This window comes from Anabrus simplex, chromosome 6 (genome assembly GCF_040414725.1).
Source record: "Anabrus simplex isolate iqAnaSimp1 chromosome 6, ASM4041472v1, whole genome shotgun sequence".
NCBI classification, from domain to species: Eukaryota; Metazoa; Arthropoda; class Insecta; order Orthoptera; family Tettigoniidae; genus Anabrus; species Anabrus simplex.
This window is the reverse complement of record NC_090270.1, coordinates 122,927,287-122,952,198: the sequence shown is the minus strand read 5'-3', so window position 1 is coordinate 122,952,198 and position 24,912 is coordinate 122,927,287. Positions and strand designations below refer to the sequence as shown.

At 43.8% G+C, this 24,912-nt stretch overlaps 1 protein-coding gene across 1 annotated transcript in view; it reads left to right on the top strand.

The window, feature by feature from the left end:
• LOC136875534 (facilitated trehalose transporter Tret1) overlaps positions 1–24,912 on the top strand; it is a 58,753-nt gene that overhangs the window by 30,538 nt on the left and 3,303 nt on the right. Inside the window, exons 2-5 of the mRNA XM_067149081.2 lie at positions 1,076–1,211; positions 7,115–7,541; positions 13,732–14,118; positions 15,485–15,626. Coding sequence (XP_067005182.2) covers positions 1,076–1,211; positions 7,115–7,541; positions 13,732–14,118; positions 15,485–15,626 — 1,092 coding nt within the window. The remainder of the gene's footprint in view (positions 1–1,075; positions 1,212–7,114; positions 7,542–13,731; positions 14,119–15,484; positions 15,627–24,912) is intronic.

Below are 24,912 nucleotides of genomic sequence, written 5' to 3'. Positions count from 1 at the left end.
ACCGGGTCAGAGATGGAATGAATGAAGCCCCGAACTTGCGACGAGGATAGGAATTGTCCCGGGTGCCGAGGCCTGTCGCACTCCTCTGGGGCAATGATTAATGACTGACAGATGAAATGAAATTATAGTGGAGTGTGTTGATGGAATGAAAGATGATAGGTAAAACCTGAGTACCCGGAGAAAAACCTGTCCCGCATCCGCATTGTCCAGCACAAATATCACATGGAGTGACCCGGAATTTGAACCACGGTATTCAGCGGTGAGAGGCCGGCGCGCTGCCGCCTGAGCCACGGAGGCTCTTATCATTATTACCATTATATTACTAAAAAGTTCCCACATATTTTAAATATAATTTCGAATACCGTTAAATAGAGTTACTTCAGTGCCAGTTTCTTCACTTTTCCAAATTATGATATTTCAATATCCTGGTTATTTATGATTTTATAATATTACTAGGTGGAGTGCCCGGCGCTCCCCTGGTCCTTTTTGAATATTTTATATCAGAATTTTTATTACCTGTTAATTGTGTTAAGTGAATGTTTGGACATTTACCGAGCTCGGTAGTTGCACTCGCGTAAGTGCAGCTAGTATCCAGTATTCTGCAGATAGTGGGTTTGAACCCCACTGCCAGCAGCCCTGAAGATGGTTTCCGTGGTTTCCGATTTTCACACCAGGTACTGTCGTGGCAACACAGATAGGTCTTATGGGGACGATGGGATAGGAAAGGGCTAGAGGCGGGAAGGAAGCGGCCGTGGCCTTAATCAACGTACAGCCGGGATTTGAACCACGGAACCCAGCGATGAGAGGCCGGCGCGCTGCCACTTGAGCCACGGAGGCTCAAACATAGCCTAAACTAGAAAAAGAAAAAATTGTCAATTAATGAAACATATCTAATGCCCTATCAAATGTTGTCGATTTGCCCTTACAAAGGACTTACCCAATTCCACAGAGGCTCCACTCTCAACCTTAAGCAAAGAGCGCCTCAACCAATTACACTATGCAGCCAGTCTCTATCTCATTTCATCCAGGTTTTATGAAGAATTCTGAAATATCCTAGATGTGTTATTATTTTCAGGTGGTGGTGGGGATTGTCGCCGCTCTTTGTGCGGTATCCTCGGGTCTCACTCTTGGTTTTTCCGCCATTTCGTTGCAACCACTGCGTGAAGCGAACGGAACGGATCACCTGGATGAAGATGAGGCTTCCTGGTTCGGTAAGTATAACTTCCTATGAATACTATAGTTGAAATCATGTAAAGCATGTCCCTAAAAAGCAAATACGACATGCCCATCCTTGCTACCAACTTGAATAGTTCGTTCGTTCGTTCGTTCGTTCGTTCGTTCGTTCGTTCGTTCGTTCGTTCGTTCGTTCGTTCGTTCGTTCGTTCGTTCGTTCGTTCGTTCGTAATCCATTTACCCTCCAGGGTCGGTTTTCCCTCGGAATCAGCGAGGGATCCCACCTCTACCGCCTCAAGGGCAGTGTCCTAGAGCTTCAGACACTGGGTCGGGTGATAAAACTGGGGAGGATGACCAGTACCTCGCCCAGGCGGCCTCACCTGCTATGCTGAACAGGGGCCTTGTGGGGGATGGGAAGTTTGGAAGGGATAGACAAGGAAGAGGGAAGGAAGCGGCCGTGGCCTTAAGTTAGGTACCATCCGGCATTTGCCTGGAGGAGAAGTGGGAAACCACGGAAAACCACTTCCAGGATGGCTGAGGAGGGAATCGAACCCCCCTCTACTCAGTTGACCTCCCGAGGCTGAGCGGACCCCGTTTCAGCCCTCGTACCACTTTTCAAATTTCGTGGCAGAGCCGGGAATCGAACCCGGGCCTCTGCGGGTGGCAGCTAATCACACTAACCACTACACCACAGAGCCGGACAACTTGAATAGTTACTAACTAAAATTGCCAACCATTACGAAATTAAAAAGTATCTCGATGTAAGTGTTATTATTATTATTATTATTATTATTATTATTATTATTATTATTATTATTATTATTATTATTATTATTATTATTATTATTATTATTACGGGGTTTCCGTGGCTTACAGAGAATTAGGAAGCACCTGGGTTGAATGGCTGGACAAGGAATTACTTAGAGCAACTTTCAAGATAACAAATTTAGAAATTTTTTCTTTCCTTTTCTTTTTTCTAGTTTAAAATTGAGAGATAGAAAATGTGAATAAATAACAAACAATAGAAGAAGTTATTAATGAGCTCGTCAGCTCCAACAATGTCTGGGATTTAGAAGTCCAAAATCAGGTACAAAACTTGATATACAGGGTCTTTATTTATGCTTGGAAGGGAGTTTATCGCTTGAACTTGGCCGCCGATGATAGGTCGCTACCGGCCGCTGGCGCGCGCGGTTTCCGGCACTCTGGAATTTTTGAGAGCTGAACTCCGAAATAGTAGGGTGTTCAATGAAGTTACTGCGTACTGTATGTCGTATTGTATAGTGTTTTATTGTGATTGTGTATAGTGCTGTAATGTATGTGAAATATTCGTTACGTGAACGTGTATATCTGCATAACACTTACATTAAGTGCAGCAAATCGTGCGCTAGGACAAGACAAAAGTTTCGAGCGAAATTTCCAGGGAGACCCATTCCTGTCAATCGGACAATAAAACAACTGGCCAAGAGATTCAAACCTACAGGTTCAGTAACCAATAAAAATAGACGTAAAGGTCGTTATCACCTTACTGAAGTGTGTTTGGTACGAGGATCATAAGTAAAAATCCGTGGCCCCCTCGTAGCCCAGATTTAACGGCATGTGATTTTTATTCGTAGGAATGTTAAAAAATGTAGTTTATGGGAACAACCCTCACACACTAGATGAACTTAAAGACAATATAAGAGTTGCAATTGCATCCATCAGTGCTGAAGAACTTGGTAGAGTAACCGGAAACTTCATTAGGAGCTGCCGATTATTTTGGCAACGCATGGGGAACATTTTCAGCATAAACTGTAAGAATGGTGAGTAAAATGCATGATAAATGCATGATAATGCATGATAATGTTTTTGAGCATAAACTGTAAGCATGGTGAGTAAAATGCGTGATAATGATTTTGAGCACCGTATTCTGCCGTACATAAGAACGCGCGGTAGCCGGCAACTGAACCGTCACTGGCGGCCAAGGTCGAGAGAGAAAGCCCCTTCCAAGCATAAATAAAGACCCTGTAGTTAACAAGTTGTCAATTTACACATGGAAGAACATTATTGCTCCGGGCAGTTAAAAATATTTTACAAGAACAAGGTTTGCTCCTAGCAGTTTCATCGCACAGGTGTGTGAGCTCCAAAAAACCATGGTCTAGCCTCGCAGAGGCAAACAGTTTCTTTTGACGCAATAAAAATTCCACCTCATATTAAAGTGTTCATGTGCAGTTGGCTTATCCATTACTCAACAGTTATATTAGCCACTGTTCCCAAAGCAAATTAACATTGTGAAATGAATAAACAGGGGAATAATTGCCCATACTACGTGGCCTTAATGGTAAAAAGAAAAGGTTGCACATAACCGGCCATAAAGAAAAGACAAGGAGCGAAACAACAGCACTCTTTATATGAATCTCTAAAACCCTAAGTGGGCTTACGGCCCGAAGATACAGAGGCTAATCCTGTACACCACGGGGTGACTAAGGACGAAACATTAATGACAAGACAAGATTTACAAAGTTTTGTGGTTGAAAGCTTTGGTCACCGAATGCAATGTTGAATGGGAAACTACAGAGGGACAGCGATATTCGTTCCCTTAATCACATATTTCCCATCAGGGAATAAAAAAGGAGTCCTCGGACTTCGACAAAAAACCTACATTTAAACCAGCGGTTTACAAAATTACTTTAAAAGAAAGCCGGTTGAAAAACCTCCCCTCAATCGACCCGCAGTCGCTATCACATGTCTAGGTAAGTTCTGTCATTACATTGTGTCGCTGGATCTTCCTCCTAGCTCACGTCAGGTCGCACTCCTCAACACTGGAGCAATTCAGACAAGACGGCCCTAAAGTGCCCTGCTTTTATCGTGTCACAATGGGCAGCTTACAGAACACTTTGCTGATTGGATGGATTCCTGTACACACCCCCGGATTTAACCGGATAGAGAACATATTTACAAGCCTCTGGTAGGTAGATTATACTCGAGGAGGAAACAGCTGAAGTGTTGACAACTTCGGTACATTAAAAAAAACAATACTCAGAAAAGGTTTACCAACTCCAAAGATGGTTATTACTCTATCAAGTGGTTCGTTTCTACTCTAAGAGGGTGCACAACAAATCGATGGTAGAGACATCTAAGTGTAGAAGGCGAAAGTTTCTGGGAGTTCACAAGTTCAAGTCTGTTGACATAGATGGCCTTAGAGAAGGCGCACAGTTTAAATAGCCGGGGAAGCTGTACCCCTGGTACAATTATTATTATTTCCCAGCATTTCTCCCGGTTATCTGTGGTCGGCACTAAAACGGATTAAGGCTAATACCGACCCTATGTAGAGGGATGTATTCACTATGGCTGGTTTCTGTGGTGGTTAGTACAGTGATATGCTGTGTGCAAATGAAGATGTGTATCAAGACGATCATTACGTAACTGCTTTATCAAATGATGAAATTCGCCTAACTTTGTTCTCTCCAAGTTGACACCATGCACTGCCTTCCTTTTACGCTTATATGGGGAAAGTAACAATAGCTCATTGTCGAAGTCATCACTGCTCACCCATGACACAATATCAGCCAACAACTCGGCTAAAACTGAGCAGTCACGTACAAAATATAGATTTCTTTGTGGCTGCGTGGGGTAGCGAACGTAACATATACACTGACTGACAGAGCAAATGCAACACCAAGAAGGAGTGGTCAGAACTTTATGCCAATTGCAGGGTAGACTGACGTCACTGAGGTATGCTCATGATGTGAAATGCGCCGCTGTGCTGCGCACGTAGCGAACGTAGCGAACGATAAATGGGACACGGCGTTGGCGAGTGGCCCACTTCGTACCGTGATTTCTCAGCCGACAGTCATTGTAGAACGTGGTGTCGTGTGCCACAGGACACGTGTATAGCTAAGAATGCCAGGCCGCCGTCAACGGAGGCATTTCCAGCAGACAGACGACTTTACGAGGGGTATGGTGATCGGGCTGAGAAGGGCAGGTTGGTCGCTTCGTCAAATCGCAGCCGATACCCATAGGGATGTGTCCACGGTGCAGCGCCTGTGGCGAAGATGGTTGGCGCAGGGACATGTGGCACGTGCGAGGGGTCCAGGCGCAGCCCGAGTGACGTCAGCACGCGAGGATCGCCGCATCCGCCGCCAAGCGGTGGCAGCCCCGCACGCCACGTCAACCGCCATTCTTCAGCATGTGCAAGACACCCTGGCTGTTCCAATATCGACCAGAACAATTTCCCGTCGATTGGTTGAAGGAGGCCTGCACTCCCGGCGTCCGCTCAGAAGACTACCATTGACTCCACAGCATAGACGTGCACGCCTGGCATGCTGCCGGGCTAGAGCAACTTGGATGAGGGAATGGCGGAACGTCGTGTTCTCCGATGAGTCACGCTTCTGTTCTGTCAGTGATAGTCACCGCAGACGAGTGTGGCGTCGGCGTGGAGAAAGGTCAAATCCGGCAGTAAGTGTGGAGCGCCCTACCGCTAGACAACGCGGCATCATGGTTTGGGGCGCTATTGCGTATGATTCCACGTCACCTCTAGTGCGTATTCAAGGCACGTTAAATGCCCACCGCTACGTGCAGCATGTGCTGCGGCCGGTGACACTCCCGTACCTTCAGGGGCTGCCCAATGCTCTGTTTCAGCAGGATAATGCCCGCCCACACACTGCTCGCATCTCCCAACAGGCTCTACGAGGTGTACAGATGCTTCCGTGGCCAGCGTACTCTCCGGATCTCTCACCAATCGAACACGTGTGGGATCTCATTGGACGCCGTTTGCAAACTCTGCCCCAGCCTCGTACGGACGACCGACTGTGGCAAATGGTTGACAGAGAATGGAGAACCATCCCTCAGGACACCACCCGCACTCTTATTGACTCTGTACCTCGACGTGTTTCTGCGTGCATCGCCGCTCGCGGTGGTCCTACATCCTACTGAGTCGATGCCGTGCGCATTGTGTAACCTGCATATCGGTTTGAAATAAACATCAATTATTCGTCCGTGCCGTCTCTGTTTTTTCCCCAACTTTCATCCCTTTCGAACCACTCCTTCTTGGTGTTGCATTTGCTCTGTCAGTCAGTGTATATCTCGTACGTAGCGTATGTAGCGAACATAGCGTAGCGTTCTGTGTGGCCTCAGCGTAAGGTCCCTTTCACACATCCAATGCTTTCCACGCCACTCCACTCCACTAGATGTGTAGAAAGGGGCCTGGAGCATAAACACGAGACACTTCGCTTCCCACTCACATGAAAGTAATTAAAGAACTTTATTGGATCACTGATAAGTTCATCTAGAAGAAAACGGTAAGCTCGTCGTTCTAGTCGATATGAATTCAATAGATGGACTCAGTGACTCCTAGTACTCTTCTTTCTCCTCAATCTTCTTTTCGTAAGAATATAAATCTCAAGGATAATGTTCGCGTCCATGGTCCAAAGTCAAACAGAGATGCAAAAGATGTAGGGACTAGAAGTTGCCGGCAAGTTGCCAGAAGTGGACCGCAAAGAAAAAAACAGAGTGTCTGAGAAGTGGAGTGGAGTGGAGTGGAGTGGAGTGGAGTGGAGTGGAGTGGAGTGGAGTGGAGTGGAGTGGAGTGGAGTGGAGTGGAGTGGAGTGGAGTGGAGTGGAGTGGAGTGGAGTGGAGTGGAGTGGCGTGGCGTGGCGTGGCGTGAAAAGCAGTGGATCGTGCGAAAGGGGTTTACTAATAGCTTAACGCTGCAAATGCAAATCCATCACATAGATTTAAACAACACTTGCAGAATACCACAGACTTTTCTTGAAACATTTCATATTTTTGGGAAAAGAGTCCAAGACCGCAATCCCATGATCAATTCCTAGATTTAGAAACGAATATTTACCGTTGTTTGCCATCCATTACTCACGACGTTGAAGTGGTACACATCATCCGAGAGTTTTCCTTTTTACATCTACAATTTTCTCCTCAGTATTTACTGCCTCTCTGATTTTACAGCGAGTATTTCGTCCATCGCAACTCCTGTCGGCTGTCTGCTGTCAGGTCCTCTACTTGACGGTCTGGGTCGCAAGCGTACCATGATGGCTCTCAACGCGCCGTTCCTCCTAGGCTGGGTTCTACTAGCGGCTGCACCCAGCACCTCGTCTCCAGTGGCTCAACTCTACACGGGGAGAGTTCTGACAGGCTTTGCTTCGGGGATTGCTAGCATTCCTGCTACTGTGTACCTGGCTGAGATGGCGCAGCCGTCCTTGCGAGGGATGCTCGTCACCTGGGCGTCTCTCTCGATATCTGTCGGCATCCTCGTCGTTTACCTGCTGGGCTCTGTCCTTCAGGGAGCCTGGAGGATTACTGCTGCCATTTGTGGAGTCGTTCCAGTCGTCAACGTAATACTAGTGCTGCTAATACTGCCAGAGAGTCCAGTCTGGTGAGATTCTCCTATTTTATGTCCTTATCTTACAACAGTGAATATAGAAGGCCTCAATATATTCATATACTGTAACACTTACAAAGAGTACACCAAAAATTCAGCCCAGTAACAACAGGCGGTGATAAAGGGGACGAGAACGATGAAATGCGGGTAGGAATCAATCCTCCAATCAACTTACTAATGACCAGATTCAAACGGAGGGAGTAACATAATGTCGCTTTAAACTACAGTAGGTCTGTAGCCAAAATTCCTTAAGGCATCCCCCACGACGTCTTTAATTCAGTGGCGTTTCCTGGGCCAGAAGATCAGGCGTTGTTATAGATGAAATTAATGTATTAAATATAACCCCGCACATTTTCGCCTCTCTCCACCCCCTGTTTCTTTTACCAGATTATTCAGATCACCAAATGAATGAATGTAAAAGAAAGGCATGAAGGAAAACGAGAAAATCTATAGAGAATTGCGATTTTCTTTCAAAAGTGAAATACGTACCGTACTTTGGCCATTTCAATCACTTCAGCATTGTAAAATTTTATATAGGCCCTGCTGCAATGCTATAATATTACAAAACGAAAGTACAGAAAATTAACGAACCACCGTCAGCAGCTCTGAAAATGTCCATTGTCAATCACTTGTTTCTGTTTTCACTATAAGAAAGCCATGAAAAACTAATGTTTAATAATTGTTTTACTATGCTTTCACTACTGATATTAAAGCATGTAAACCGCCGACTTGATTGCGTAATCAATAATACACTCGCGCTGAACTCGAAAACAAAAATCAACACCAAACGTTGGAAACTGAAATAACGCCTTGACCAGGTTTAGTGAGCACGAGGCAAGGGAAATGAGAGCGTATGCGCGCATACGCGATTCCAGGAAATAGAGGTGCCGAGTCGTCGGAAAGAGATCCAACGCCTTGGCGGCGTGACAGTCGGTTCCGGAATCTGGACGATGAACAAATTGAAATAATTTATAATTTTTCTTTCGATATTATTTTGGCGTTGACACACAACTTAGCCTACACACCCTGAGAAAACGCCTCTGTTTAAATTATAGTTATGTTGCGAAGTCTATGTTTCCGGTGTCTAGGACAAACGGCTGCAGTATCTACATGGAGCTTACAGAAATTATGACACATTCTCAAATTTAGATCATACGATATACCGAGAGAGTTGGCTACGCAGTGGTGGTAGTGGTTATTTTTGTTTTAAGAGGAACTACAACTAGGCAACCATCCTTTCTGAACAAATTAAGGAGGACCAAAAATGAAAAGTTCAACTAGGAACGAATTTGAAAATGAAGTAAAAAATATTTATTTTACTAAGCCAAACTGGACACAAACACACCCAAAAATGTAAATTCCCTGAATAACAGCATACTTAAAATGTATATACGTTTGATCACAAATAAAGCGAATGACGAGATCAGCAGTAGTCTCGTCATCGGCTAGTATTAGTTCGAGTGTTTCCTGCAGACCGAGGTTCTGTCTTTGACCAGAGTGATCACCACTCCCGGCGAGGATGTGGACCACGGTGAATTCGGCACCAAATGAACACATTAGAGAGTGGAGCTATCTTCCCCCTTTATGAGGTAAGAATGTGTATAGATCTTCCATGTCCTACCCTCCGCCTACACCAAACTACGGCTTTTGTCCGTGAAGGCCGGAAAGAGGACCGCTATACGACAGTGGCCTTCGTAATTTCTCTCAGCTTGTTGTGGATTCGAATAGACAGCCACTCCAATGCCAGCATGGTTCGGCGTAGCTGAGAACAAATACCCTCCTGAGACCTGAATATTTTGTTACAAATATATTGTTACTTATCAAATTATCTTATTGATCTATGAAGGTTCCACAACACCACCTTATATTTTGTAGTCCATTTCAATAGATATTAATACACATTTTTGTAATGTCCTCAACTGAGCACATTAGGTCACAAGTCACAAAAATGTTTTTGTCTGTCAAGACGGTTTTAGAATCACCTTACTGGAAGATTAACAACAAAAGTTGTACTACTGCAATAACATTAAGTAAAGTAAGCAATCTATTACTGGGAATGGAAGTTAACAAAGCAATTTTTGTCCTTTGTAAAACACGGGAATGTATTACATTTCCTACATTTTACACTGCTCTTCCCCGCACATCCTTCATTTCTGCAACGATTTGGAAAACTCTGGTCTTCCACTTCTGGAAGATGTTTTGCCCCCATCATTCTACAGTATAATGTACAGGTGGAAACTTTTGAATCATCCTCCTTGGTTCACAATATACTCCACTTGAGTCATCACTTGATTCATCTGAGCTGCACACAGAACCGATCAGTTCTTCAATGAGTTAGCCTGAACTCCAATGATGTCATTTTATTTCTCTGAGATACATTCATAAGCTGTTGATCACCTCGGTATTGGATCCAGGAGTTTTCTACTGCAAGATCAATGAAGTGCAAAATTGTTCGCGGTGTCTATTTCACTGCTCTGGTATCGTTTCGGTAATGATATCATTCTATCGTTGAGGTCAACGCCTCCCATGAAAGTGTTGTACCGTTCGACAACACAAAGCCAAGAAACTGTTATATATTGTTATCTTTCTTGCTCCATCTGCAGCATGTATCGACTGGGCATTTTGCTCCCTGTGATGACATCAGCATTACAGGCTTGTTATTAAACCATTTTGTAACACAAATACTAACAGAATCCGTGTCATTTGCTACAACGTGTTCAGATGTTCATCTTGGCTGCTTGGCAAAATCGTATCTGAGGCAAAAGGTGCATTTGAAACCCTAGATTTCATAACGGTACCAGTTGCAATGATATTTTTCTTCGCTAATAGGTCCAAGAGTCTTTCTATCGTGAAATATCTATCTATGTACACTACTGTATTCGACGGAATTGACTGGGAAAATTTCAGTACGGCAGATTCACCTACTGTTAATTTTGCATCATTTTGGTCCAGCAAAAACGTTCCTTTGCCTTGGTAATTGCAGAAGTCTAGTGCGATGCCTGATGAAACAGTGTGAACAAAATTTTTAAGACCTACAGGATTAGGTTTATTGGCAACGTATTGCTTGAGAGAAGTAGTACCAGAAAAAGGATCATATGTTCATCGACTGAAAGATAAGCCTGTCTAGTTATTGATAAATGCCCCCTCTAATATCTTCAATAAATGGCCTACCTTCGCACAATCTATCTTTATGTTTCTAATCATCAGTCACTTCTAAATCATTCACCACTTTCAGACTGTTTTTAATTGCAATGAAACGGTCTCGAGAATATTATCAGCAATTACAGGTATTCGTATGTTTTTCACCCATTACATTCTGAGTCTTGGTTGAGTCCTTTTCATATTGTGAGAAGTACTGTAGTGGTCTCCAATCCTTAAGAATTTCGTCTTCTAGAATGGATTCATCACGGATAGGTATGTCAGAAGCGAATTATTTACTTCACACATCTCTTCATCACAATTAACTAAATTATCCACAGTATCATCCTGCTCCAGTTCACTATCAAAATCTGACATCTCTCCACGGTTATTGATGTCAAATATCTCACCTGCACTGAGCTGATGGTAACCTAAAGTGTAAATATTTTTCAAACTTCACATATTGTAATGATTTCCTAATAGTTACTTCTACTCCCATTAATTAGACAAAAACTGTATTATATTCCACTGAAGCATTGCTTTGACAGACGGAAGTTAGGTTAAATATGTTATTCAGAAATGACTGTCCATTAACCTAGTGTCCTCAAATGGACACATTTTAGATTTATCACTTACTATCTTTAATCACATTGATAAATTAAAACAGCATTAAATTCACACAAATGATTGTACTTTATGCATGTTCGAATTATTTAGAAATCTATACATATAAAATTAGAGTTTTGTCTGTACATTGCTCAGAATTTGAAAATAATGGTATTTCTGTATCGATCATGTCCAAAGTAACAAGAAAATGCCGTTTTTACTTTTCCGTAATGTCTGTCTGTCTGTCTGTCTGTCTGTCTGTCTGTCTGTCTGTCTGTCTGTCTGTCTGTCTGTCTGTCTGTCTGTCTGTCTGTCTGTCTGTCTGTCTGTCTGTCTGTCTGTCTGTCTGTCTGTCTGTCTGTCTGTCTGTCTGTCTGTCTGTCTGTCTGTCTGTCTGTCTGTACACGCATCACGAGGAAACGGCTGAAAAGAATTTAATAAAAATCGGTATGTAAAGTCGGAGGGCGAGCCGCTACAATCTAGGCTATAAATCATTTTATTCACGCTGAGTAAAATGGTAGCTTAGGGGAAGGCCTAAAATTCAATTCTCAAATATTTATATTATTAGTGGTCTTATCGATAAATAGTACATAACTAAAGTTATACAGAATTAAATTTCTGATCATTTACGTCTTTAGCATTTTTACCGTACCGGCTATGATAACACAGATACCGTATTCATGAATTTGGATTTTTGTTGCTAAGTCCTTATCAGCGCCGAGCCACGACAAAATGGGTAAACAGAATTTAATGAAAATCGGTATATAGAGTCGGGGAATAAGAAACTACAGTTTAAGCTATAAACAATGTTATTCACCCTGGGTGAAATGGTAGTTTAGGGGAAGGCACCTAAAATTTAATTTTTAAATACCTATTTTCTTCGTCCTATGGAAAAGTACTACATAACAAAAGTTATAGAGAATACAATTACCGATCATTTATGTTTTATTCAGTTTTACCGTACCGACTATGATAAGAGTGGTATTTCAGAGCCGGAAGACAATTAATAATGTGAAGGCCTACAATATCGAAAGCGCGTAACATTGATCAACAATAACATTACACTGGCCGTTGTTTGTTGTAATGTTCTTTGCCTCTTATGATGACATTCAACCTCGATAGATGGGATTACTGCTGCGTACCGAGTATAACAGCCTAACTGAATATTGGCGGGAAATAGCTGAGGAGTTAGATAACTTTCTTCTTTAGCATGCTATTCCTCTGGTTCATACATTTTCTGATACTGCTGGTACGTAACACACTGGTTCATCATAGTATGCTAGCTATTCGATACCTACTCTGACGCGCTGTTTTGAATGAGCAGTCTGCGCACTTAAGTCAGATGATCAGTTAGTAGTAGTAGTAGTAGTAGGAGTAGTAGTATGAACTGGTCTAGAATTACAATTTAGGCCTACTCCAAATTAAAGTACCACAATTCACTAAATAACTCAAAATTCAACCCTGAAATGAGCCGTTTCTTAAAAAAAGCTTCTTCCTCTTCACTTTTATTAAATCTACATTAATTTTATTCCAAATTAGCAGCAAAGATGTGGTTCCTTCTCTGGCTTGGAGGAAAAATTGCCTCCACGTCAGATAGTCCTTTCCCTCGCCAGTGTAGTGAATTGAGATTTTCCGACTCATCGTGTACTCCCAGGAAACAGATAAGTAAACGGGCATAGTTTTTGCCCCGGGACTATCCACTATTCGAATCCCCCCGCCGGAAAAAAGACGTAGATTGTTCACGGATCACGGCAGCACAGTACTGTTCGTTAAAAGTGAGAAAATGTGTGGTTTTTCATTTGATCGAGTATTTCATATGAAAGCATTGCTTTGAATCGCGCCATTTCTACTGACGTCATTGTAATGACCCATGTTCATTTCAGTTGGGAAAACCACTAAGAGGAGTCTTTCTGAGAATCTATAAAGGCAGGCAGAGAGTGAGTGTCTGCCATTATAATGAAACCTCCCCAACCTGATTGTGACTGACGGTAGGCAAGCTGGCCTACCATTACAATGAAAATTCCCTATCCTTTTGCCATTTTGCGCCACTTACAATTCACATGGACCAAACAATACTGCAAATACAAGTAGTGCATTAAAAATAAATATTTTCCAAGCCAGCTTCATTTTGCCCACTCTGTATTTCTTTTTTTCTCTTCTTTTCTCCGAGCATCATCATACAGTTTGCTTCCTCATATCCTTGGGGATGTTGCTTCTTCTGAAGTAAGTTATAGTTTTCAATTAAATAATCACTAAAATAAGTTGTTCATAGTTCTTATATCTGCAGTTGACTATAGACTGAAAGTACAGTCCGTTCTAAAATTGTCGTACTAAAAACCGACATGTTGCTCTAAAGGAAGTTGACTCACAACGAAACACATTAAAATTGCGTGTCGCTCAAAGACATTCCTTATATGACAACACCACCTTATAATTCCAGGTTACTTCGCAAAGGCCGGCGTCAAGAAGCAGAACGTGCGATGCGATGGCTGCGGGGAATTCCCAAGGGCAATCCCACACCAGGTCACGTAACACATGAAATAGAAAAGATGGCGATTGCTGGCCAGAACGAGAATGAAGTCCATGGGGCTCTGGCGAACGTGCGTTTCATCCTGCAACAGCTGAGGCGTCCAGAAGCCTGGAAACCTCTGATCGTCATGAACGGGTTCTTCTTCTTCCAGCAGGTCACTGGTATCTACGTGGTCGTGTACTACGCTGTGGATATCGTAGGGGAGGCAGGAGTTAGCATAGATCCCTACCTCGCCACAGTACTTCTGGGGTTAGTCCAAGTGGTGGGAGCACTAGGAGTAGGCTTCGCTCTCAACAGGTGAGTCATATGTCAGTCTTCCCAAACCATCTTTGTCGTATCGTTTCCATCTTCGCCTAACGATAGAAGGAAGAAAGGAGGGTGTGTATTGTTAGCAAAAATATGTTGTTATGAGCACTTTGTTTGCTAGGGGCTTTACGTCAAACCAACACAGATAAGTCTTATGGCGACGGTGGGATAGGAAAGGTCAGTTTGTACAAGCCATGTTGTCTTATCAGCTAATTATTAACAAAATTATCAGCGTAAATACGCAAAAAATGTCGTTCGTCGTGGTTAACGTATTTGTATAGCACCGCAGCAAGTAGTGGACACTTCACATCTGTGAGGAAGGGAAGCTGGGGATATTTTTTGCTAAGTTGATGGACACTGAGGTACAATTCACTCGCTTGCCGCGCACATTCGTCAGTCTGACAGTCTCATTAGTGTCTGTTTGTTTCGTTTATTTTCTTAGTGTATAGTCAAATACTAAATGATTTTTAATTCTATAATCACGCCGTACTTCTATTTAGTTGTAATACATGAGTAATTGTTGTTCCTTTGGTGAAATATTTATTTATCAAAATCTCAAAAACTATTATCACAGTTAAATTGGCAGGCTGTCAACCTTTACCTTTCTGTCGAAATTCGCTCAGTGAGTATAAAAACTTACAATTTTGTAGCATTTTTTTCAGTTTTGATGTATCTACAACCCCGCCCCCAGCTATCCCACAAACCCGGGTACTTTGTTGCCTGTAATTTTTTCCCCCTACTTTTAATTTCCAATCGCCGCTACTCTTGGCTTGGGTTTTATATGTGTTGTTATGGGCTGAGAGTGTGCCAGTGGTCGCGTGACGCAACGCTTCAATTTCATTCGCTAGAGTGCAACATGAACAAGTACAAGTCAAAACGGCAGTGTTATTTGTTATCAATCAATCGATACTGATCTGCATTTAGGGCAGTCGCCCAGGTGGCAGATTCCCTACTGTTGTTTTCCTAGCCTTTTCTGTTGAATAACGTAATAATTTGTCCACATGTTTATTAAATAGATAAACAGGGCTATGTCTTTTTCTAATTCGATTACTTTAATAATATAATAAAACAATAAAAAGACGTACATAATTTTGTCCTTTTGACGGGAGGTCGGGTTTACAAAGTTCTCAGTATTGGTAAGTGTCCCGTGGGTAGCTTCAAAAAATATGGCCATGTTATCTAAGCTGATGCTCCCTCTCCACCTTGGAGTTGGATATTCGGAATGTATAAAATACTCTATAATATGATTTTGATACGTATTTATAACCCTGGAACTTACAGGCTTTACATAAATTCTCTGGAGCAAGTCTTCCTGAAGATGTTCAAATCTACCACAACGGCTTGTAACCTCTTTCAGGTGTGGCAGACGACCTCTATCCATCCTGTCTGGAATAGGCCAAGCAGTATGCATGGTGGCTCTGGGGCTCTATCTCCAGTTCGCTGATACCAAGAACTCCAGTCTTACATGGGTACCTCTCGTAGCTATGCTCATTTATGTGGTAAGTCATACACTAATACTTTACATACAGTAATTTATAGACAACCTCGTGTCAAAAGATCGTAGAACCGATCCTTCGTGAGTTGGCTAGTATTAACAACTCTTCGTGTCATACATGATAGCAGCTAAATCATTCCTCCGAGTAAAATCGAATACCATGCATAAATTAAGCTTAGAAGTTACTGTGAGATATAGGTTTTACCGCAATGCAAATGAAGCATTGAATGTCGGAGCTAGTTATTTTCAATAGCAACTTTGAGGTTAATATTGTAAAATGCCAATTCAACTCCCCACTGTCAGTTCCAGAATTATGAATACTTGAACATAATATTATCCAGTAATATGATGAAGAAGGTGGCTAATATCAAATACGAGCATTTATCTTCTTACTTTCTGTGCATTGCTTCGAGTACTATCTGCAAAAGCTATTTTTTTCTGCAGCAAAAAGACATATAATTACTGTCATATTATGTAAAGTGAAATTGTGTAAACCAATGATACCATTTTGTTAAGTCATAGTTCGAACACTAGAAATGACGTCTTCTTCTTCTTCTTCTTCATTTTTCCTGGCCGTATATGTACCCATAAAACGGCCACACTCGAGCCCACTTAGGGTCGGCTCTTATGACTCGGAGAGAGTATGTCCGACTTTCTTGCACCAGATCTAATTGCCCCAGTAGTTTGTTTCCTTAGAACGCCCTCTTCCTGTCTTCGGCTCTTTGATGGCAAAAGCTTTCTGTACTAAATGGTGTTTATTTCTCCTTCTGACGTGACCATACCAGCGAAGCTGTTTTTCCTCCGTCTTGTCGATGATGGGCACAACATTGAAAGATCCTTGCACATACTCATTGCGCACTTTGTCAAGCAGAGTGACTCCCGCCGACCATCGTAACATCCGCATCTCTGTGACATGCATTCGCTGGTCATGCATTTTCTGCCTTGCCCAACATTCGGAGCCGTACCTGAGGGCAGGCCGGACAGTGGTTTTGCACAGTTTGTCCTTTAATTTGACTGACATTCGCTTATCACACAGAACACCAGAGCACCAACACTGATGCGGTGCTTGATATTTACCATCAACAGTGTTGACTGATCCAAGGTATTTGAACTTGTCGGTCATCATCAGTGGTTCTCCAGTAAGGAAGACAGTGTTGTGTGGGCCCGCTTGCCCGAACACTAGAGACTGTTACCATTATATTTAAAAACCTTCTTACCAACAAACTTCTCTCCGTAATTACAAGCAGGATAGTTGCTTTAACTGTAGACATGACTCTTTTAAAAATCTACATCAACAGCGAATGCAGTGTGAAGATTTCATTTTATATACACTGACTGACAGAGCAAATGCAACACCAAGAAGGAGTGGTTCGAAAGGGATGAAAGTTGGGGAAAAAACAGAGACGGCACGGACGAATAATTGATGTTTATTTCAAACCGATATGCAGGTTACACAATGCGCACGGCATCGACTCAGTAGGATGTAGGACCACCGCGAGCGGCGATGCACGCAGAAACACGTCGAGGTACAGAGTCAATAAGAGTGCGGATGGTGTCCTGAGGGATGGTTCTCCATTCTCTGTCAACCATTTGCCACAGTTGGTCGTCCGTACGAGGCTGGGGCAGAGTTTGCAAACGGCGTCCAATGAGATCCCACACGTGTTCGATTGGTGAGAGATCCGGAGAGTACGCTGGCCACGGAAGCATCTGTACACCTCGTAGAGCCTGTTGGGAGATGCGAGCAGTGTGTGGGCGGGCATTATCCTGCTGAAACAGAGCATTGGGCAGCCCCTGAAGGTACGGGAGTGCCACCGGCCGCAGCACATGCTGCACGTAGCGGTGGGCATTTAACGTGTCTTGAATACGCACTAGAGGTGACGTGGAATCATACGCAATAGCGCCCCAAACCATGATGCCGCGTTGTCTAGCGGTAGGGCGCTCCACAGTTACTGCCGGATTTGACCTTTCTCCACGCCGACGCCACACTCGTCTGCGGTGACTATCACTGACAGAACAGAAGCGTGACTCATCGGAGAACACGACGTTCCGCCATTCCCTCATCCAAGTCGCTCTAGCCCGGCACCATGCCAGGCGTGCACGTCTATTCTGTGGAGTCAATGGTAGTCTTCTGAGCGGACGCCGGGAGTGCAGGCCTCCTTCAACCAATCGACGGGAAATTGTTCTGGTCGATATTGGAACAGCCAGGGTGTCTTGCACATGCTGAAGAATGGCGGTTGACGTGGCGTGCGGGGCTGCCACCGCTTGGCGGCGGATGCGCCGATCCTCGCGTGCTGACGTCACTCGGGCTGCGCCGGCCTGGACCCCTCGCACGTGCCACATGTCCCTGCGCCAACCATCTTCGCCACAGGCGCTGCACCGTGGACACATCCCTCTGGGTATCGGCTGCGATTTGACGAAGCGACCAACCTGCCCTTCTCAGCCCGATCACCATACCCCTCGTAAAGTCGTCTGTCTGCTGGAAATGCCTCCGTTGACGGCGGCCTGGCATTCTTAGCTATACACGTGTCCTGTGGCACACGACAACACGTTCTACAATGACTGTCGGCTGAGAAATCACGGTACGAAGTGGGCCATTCGCCAACGCCGTGTCCCATTTATCGTTCGCTACGTGCGCAGCACAGCGGCGCATTTCACATCATGAGCATACCTCAGTGACGTCAGTCTACCCTGCAATTGGCATAAAGTTCTGACCACTCCTTCTTGGTGTTGCATTTGCTCTGTCAGTCAGTGTACAGAGGGCACTAGGAAAGTTTTGCAATGTGAGTGAACGCTTTAGCCATTTTCAAAATAATTTCCTTTCCGTGGTTTCCCATTTTCACACCAGGCAAATGCCGGGGCTGTATCTTAATTAAGGCCACGGCCGCTTCCTTCCCACTCCTAGCCCTTCCCTGTCCTCTCGTCGCCGTAAGATCTGTCTGTGTCGGTGCGACGTAAAGCAACTAGCAAAAAAAAATTCCACCACACGCAATACACTTCTCCATACGTTGAAATCAGTCATTGAACCAACTCTGCCACTTTTCTTCGGTTACATTTTCACACTCTTGATCCCATGCTGCCAGACGCTCCTCGTCGGATGCAAAACGCCGCCCTTTCAGCTTCATCTTCAATTCTGGGAAAAGTGCGAAGTCACATGGGGCAAGATCAGGACTGTATGGAGGGTGATCAAGCGCAGTCAACCCTGATCTGGCAAGAAAATCCATTATTACATTATCACGATGTGCTGGAGCATTGTCGTGATGTAAGAACCAATTGTTGATCCGTGACCTTTGTGTTTCTAGCACAACCCAAGTCAGGATGCCCTGTTTAGTGAAGAATACTGCAATTTTCCTTTTCTTCACTGAGCTTGACTTTCGCACAGTCACACGAGTACCCTCATCTTCAAACAGCCACACCTTGTTCTGGGATTTTGTTGGGACATCGTAATAATAAAGCCAAGTTTCGTCACCTGTAACGATGCTATTAACGTCACGCGAAGTCCCATTTTCGAACTGTTGTAGCATTTTTCGGCACCATTTCACTCGATGTGCCCTTTGTTCCTCTGAAAATGAATGGGGCAGCCAAAGAGAACCAACCTTTCTAACATGGAGATGGTCGTGTAGAACTGAATGAATAGCTGGTGCAGGGATGTGGAGAGTCTCTTCTACCTGCCGATATGTCAACCGCCTCCCTTGCTACAACATTTTCCTCACAGCTTCAATGTATTCCTCAGTCCGTGATTCAGACGGTCACCCAGAACGAGGATCGTCTTCAACCCCAAAATTTCCTCTCTGGAACTATTTGTGCCAGCGGAAAATTGTTGTCCGGTGTGGACAGTCTTTTCCAGCACAGGAGTAATTTCGTCCAGGCACTGGTCAACAGTTAATCCACGAGCAAAATTGTAGCGGATAATTGCACGATATTCACCTTTAGACCACAATTACATCTTAACTTGCTTTCAGTCCCACAGCTTGGTAACAACTGGTGTAAAGGTCGCGCCTTGCTGTCTTCTAGACCGGTTTTCACCCCTCTCTTCATCCCTCACCAAAACAGGGGTGTCCAGCTAACCGTTTTTGCGTATTGCAGAACTTTCCTAGTGCCTTTTGTACTTTACATATTATTTGATGATGTGTCAGGCGAGATGGTGCAGCGTGGCTAGTCTTAAAAATATCTTTAAAATATCTTTCATTCATTTGTAATCTTCATAGTACTGTGTGATTAAAGGTTTTTTAATACCCAATATATCTGTATGACATTTCTTTCTTTCTTTCGCTTTGATGGTGGTAATTATTGCTTTTAGGGGAAGTACAAAGTAACCAGCTTTTCTTAACACTAATCAGAAGTTACAAAGTCAGAAGTGTGATGTAGCGGGTTCAACCCCGCCCTAGGTCAGTGACATTTTGAGAGAGTTTAAATGCGACAGCTGTGTATCAGTGGTTAGTGGGATGTTATATAACTCTTGCAGAACAAAATTATGACACTCTGCAGTCTTTTAACATCCATAGCAATTGAAGGGATGTTAAATAAATAACATTAATTATTACTAAACTCGAAGTGCGCACGACTGCGTCGCAGACTTACTGAGAAATCAGATCTGAAGAGTGTGTGACAGCAGTGAAGAGTCCAATCATGACTTACCCCACTGATCAACTTCTCTGTCTCCTTTGATTTCTCTCCTCAGCCTCTACATTAAATTAGCGCGTCCAAGGCCGTAGCCAGGGACAATTAAGTTACTTGTACTTCCAGCAGATTAGGCTATGTTTTCTCTTTCGTTCGCTAACAGGCCAGCTGAAGAATGAGCGCGCCATTCTGCGGAAAGCGTTGGGAGTCTACAGTTCCGTTGCTGATAGTGCTAGGTGTGCCTGTCCATATTTGAGAACTGCTTTGAGCTACGGTTTATTTATTCATCCATTTTCATACCATAGTCATCATATTATACAGTATTTATACCCTGTGTTTCTATCTGTTGTATTATTTTGTAGGTTTAGGATTCATATTTAGTGGGTTTATAATTCACATTTAATTTTGGATCATTATGTAGAGAACCAATGCTTCAGTCACAGCCAACATTACGCAACGTGCTCCCGAATGTCGATAGTAGAGGAGCTGTGAGAGTTCTAAGCCACCTCGTCAGCATTTTTTCTGCTGAGTCAGCACCCGAGGTCATTGACATCTAGTACTAAACCTAGGCGGGTTCTGACCCCGAGGTCATCGACCCCTAGTAAAATAGAATGGCTAAGCCGATTCGCGGATTTTGCATAAGAGAGCAAGCCTAACCTCACAGTCGCCATCTTGGAGGGGGCTAACCTCAATTTTACGTTTAGATGCCCATCCTGGCGTTAACAGCGACTATCTTGTCGGACCCTAACCTCACTTAAAGTTAGTCTCATATAACCAATGCATAGCATCCATCTTGCCTCGGGGACCCTAGCACTAGAAAGTTGTACGCAGCCGCCATCTTGCGCAATCGCCCCTAGGCCGCCTCCTTAAATCCTATGTCTCCCCTGAGCCAGCTTTCTCCACAAGGGCCTATGTATAACCGCAATCTTGCGCAGTAGCCTCTGGGATAGCTTTCTCCATAAGAGCGTGTGTATAGCCGCCATCTTGCTCAATCGCCCCTAGGCAGTCTCCTTAAATCCTACGTCTGCGCTAGACCAGCTTTCTCCATAAGAGCCTATATATAGCCGCCATCTTGCGCAGTAGCCTGTAGGCTAGCTTTTCCATAAGAGCCTGTGTATAGCTGCCATCTTGCGCAAGCGCCCTTAGGCCGTCTCCTTAAGTCCTATGTCTCCCCTAAGCCAGCTTTCTCCATAAGAGCGTATGCATAGCCGCCATCTTAGCAGAAGTCCCTGGGCTAGCTTTCTCTATAAGAGCTTGTAAATAGCCGCCATCTTGCGCAAGCGCCCTTAGGCCGCCTCCTGAAGTCCTATGTCTCCTCTGAGCCATCTTTCTCTATAACAGCGTATGTATAGCCGTCATCTTGCGCAGTAGCCCCTGGGCTAGCTTTCTCCATAAGAGCCTGTGTATAGCCGCCATCTTGCGCTGTCTCCCCTAGGCCATCTCATAAATGCGTATGTATAGCCGTCATCTTGCACAGTAACCCCTGACCCAGGTTCCAGGAGTTAATCTCATAATAGCCTGTGTATAGCCGCCATCTTGTGCAATATATTCACGTCGGGAAGGGCATCTGGCCGTAAAACTAGGGCCATGTGTAGTTAGGCTCCTCCATGCAGTTAGGTGTGCTCTCTTATGCGAATCCCTATTGCCTTACTACTTTAGGTGGCGTCTCGGGAATCCCCATTGTCCTACTACTCAAAATGGTGTCGGGAAGGGCATCTGGCCGTTAAAGTAATGATAGGTCCCTCCAAGATAGCGGCTGCTAACGCCGGGAAGGGCATCTGTCCGTAAAACTGAGGTTAGGCCCCTCCAAGATAGCGACTGTCCACGTCAGGAAGGGCATCTAACCGTAAACTTGAAATTATCCCCTCCAAAATGGCGACTGTGAGGTTAGGCTTGCTCTCTTATGCAAAATCCACGTCGGGAAGGGCAACTGGCCGTAAAACTGAGGTTAGGCCCCTCCAAGATAGCGGCTGTGAGGTTAGGCTCGCTCTCTTATGCAAAGTCCACGTCTGGAAGGGCATCTAACCGTAAAATTGAGGTTAGGCCCTCCAAGATAGCGCTGTGAGGTTATGTTTGGTCTCTTATGCAAAATCCGCGAATCGGCTTAACCATACTACGGGTCAATGACTTCGGGGTCAGGACCCACCGAGCTATACTACTAGGGGTCAATGACCTCGCGTGCTGACTCAGCAGAAAAATGCTGACGAGGTGGCTTAGAACTCTCACAGCTCCTCTACTGTCGATGAGCATAACGTTTGCAATACATTTATGTACCCAATAATAATAATAATAATAATAATAATAATAATAATAATAATAATAATAATAATAATAATAATAATAACTTCTTGTGGCTATTCCGAGCTTGGTGCAGCCCTTGCAAGGCAGACCCTCCAATGCGTGTTTTTGTAGTGGAGGATAGTGTTTTGTTGAGAGTTACAGTAATGTTGAAGATAGTAAAAACACGCCGTCCCCGAGCCATTTAAGGTTAAAACGACTCGGCCTGGAATCGAATCCGGGACGCTCTGAACCGAAAGCGACTACGCTGACCATTCAGTGAAGGAGCCGGACATGTACCCGATGAGAAGGCGTGTTGTAAGCACACACATACAGTACTTGTGGGCCACCTTAATTTAACCATTTGATCATAAATCCGTAGGAGGAACGGGTGCTTTAGCCAGTTTTAAATATGACCAACAGGGCAGCGTATGGCCCTGGACGCGTAACTTCTTCGTATTTACTTTTTTAAACTACCTGCTTCTCTGACAAGTTAGCGTAATAATACAGTGTATGTATGTATGTATGTATGTATGTATGTATGTATGTATGTATGTATGTATGTATGTATGTATGTATGTATGTATGTATGTATGTATGTATGTATGTATGTATGTATGTATGTATGTATGGTCGGTCCTCACCCCGAAGGCTGGTTGGATCCTTAACAGCTCCACCATCAGCTGTCATAGATTGCCTAGGCATCACTGAAGAGGCGTATTAGAGAAATGAGGTTGGGGTAGTTTCTTGTTGCTTTCCTCAATCAGCTGGAAGTTGCTATTATATATCAGTCTGCCAAACCCTCTAAAATCCATGCATCAACCGACACTATGAGTAACATTTTTACACAATTATAGCAGGGACTGGCTGCATAAGGAATGGCATATGAATATAGCTCTTAATAATCTGGAAGAAATAAAAATTGCTGAAATTGGTTGAGTGGTTTCCGATATTAGCCTATACATACAAACAAATTTACAAAATGTTTCCTCTTTATTATACGAAGGTTGGAACTTAAATAGTGGCAACTATTTATTTACAACAGATACAAAAGAGTTACATATTAGCAACCTTTACTGTCCTTCACTGTAGTCACCAGCGTTGTGTATAACCAGTTGGAATTCATAGTATACCTTTAGCAGAGCCTGTTCTGTTGATGGTGCGAATGGAGCGGTCTACTGCCTGTCGAATCTCTGCAACAGTTCTGAAGCGAATGCTCACGAATCGTTGGTTTCGATCACTGTCCAGTAACGCGGCAAGAGCATGCACTTCTACTTCACTGACGCTCGTAGGACGACCTGCCCGTTGAATGTCCGCCCACAGTTTGCCGAACATCGTCGAAGGCTTTTACCCAACGTGCCACTGTTCTGTAGGGCAATGCAGATACCCCACAAGCCTCTTGAAGACCTTGATGACACTGTCGTGGTGTACGACCTCTGGCACATTCAATCTTGATCTAACTCCGTTGTTCCTGTTTGGAAAACATAGTAACAACGTCACGTTAGACCGCTAGCTCACAAGTGACTGTGTTTCTCTCGCTTGTGCGCACACAGGTGATGTGGGAAGGGCGAGTCCATTTGCTCTGAGGTAAGGTAGGTATGTAACCAACGTGTGCTATCAGCGACAACATTATAGTTCCGTTTTTATGAGTTTCGACTTGACAGTTAGCCGGAAGTCAGCCGTTGGTGCAAAACTGCTACGAATACACACAGCTGATTTACGATACACAACACGAACAGAAGCTCAACTTGTAGGATTCCAGCAAGATATAGCAGATATCTTGGATTCTGGAGGTCAAATGGACTGTATCGCGATTGACCTGTCTAAAGCATTTGATAGGGTGGATCATGGGAGACTACTGACAAAAATGAGTGCAATTGGACTAGACAAAAGAGTGACTGAATGGGTTGCTATATTTCTAGAAAATAGATCTCAGAGAATTAGAGTAGGTGAAGCTTTATCTGACCCTGTAATAATTAAGAGGGGAATTCCTCAAGGCAGTATTATCGGACCTTTATGTTTTCTTATATATATAAATGATATGAGTAAAGGAGTGGAATCGGAGGTAAGGCTTTTTGCGGATGATGTTATTCTCTATAGAGTGATAAATAAGTTACAAGATTGTGAGCAACTGCAACGTGACCTCGAAAATGTTGTGAGATGGACAGCAGGCAATGGTATGTTGATAAACGGGGTAAAAAGTCAGGTTGTGAGTTTCACAAATAGGAAAAGTCCTCTCCGTTTTAATTACTGCGTTGATGGGGTGAAAGTTCCTTTTGGGGATCATTGTAAGTATCTAGGTGTTAATATAAGGAAAGATCTTCATTGGGGTAATCACATAAATGGGATTGTAAATAAAGGGTACAGATCTCTGCACATGGTTATGAGGGTGTTTA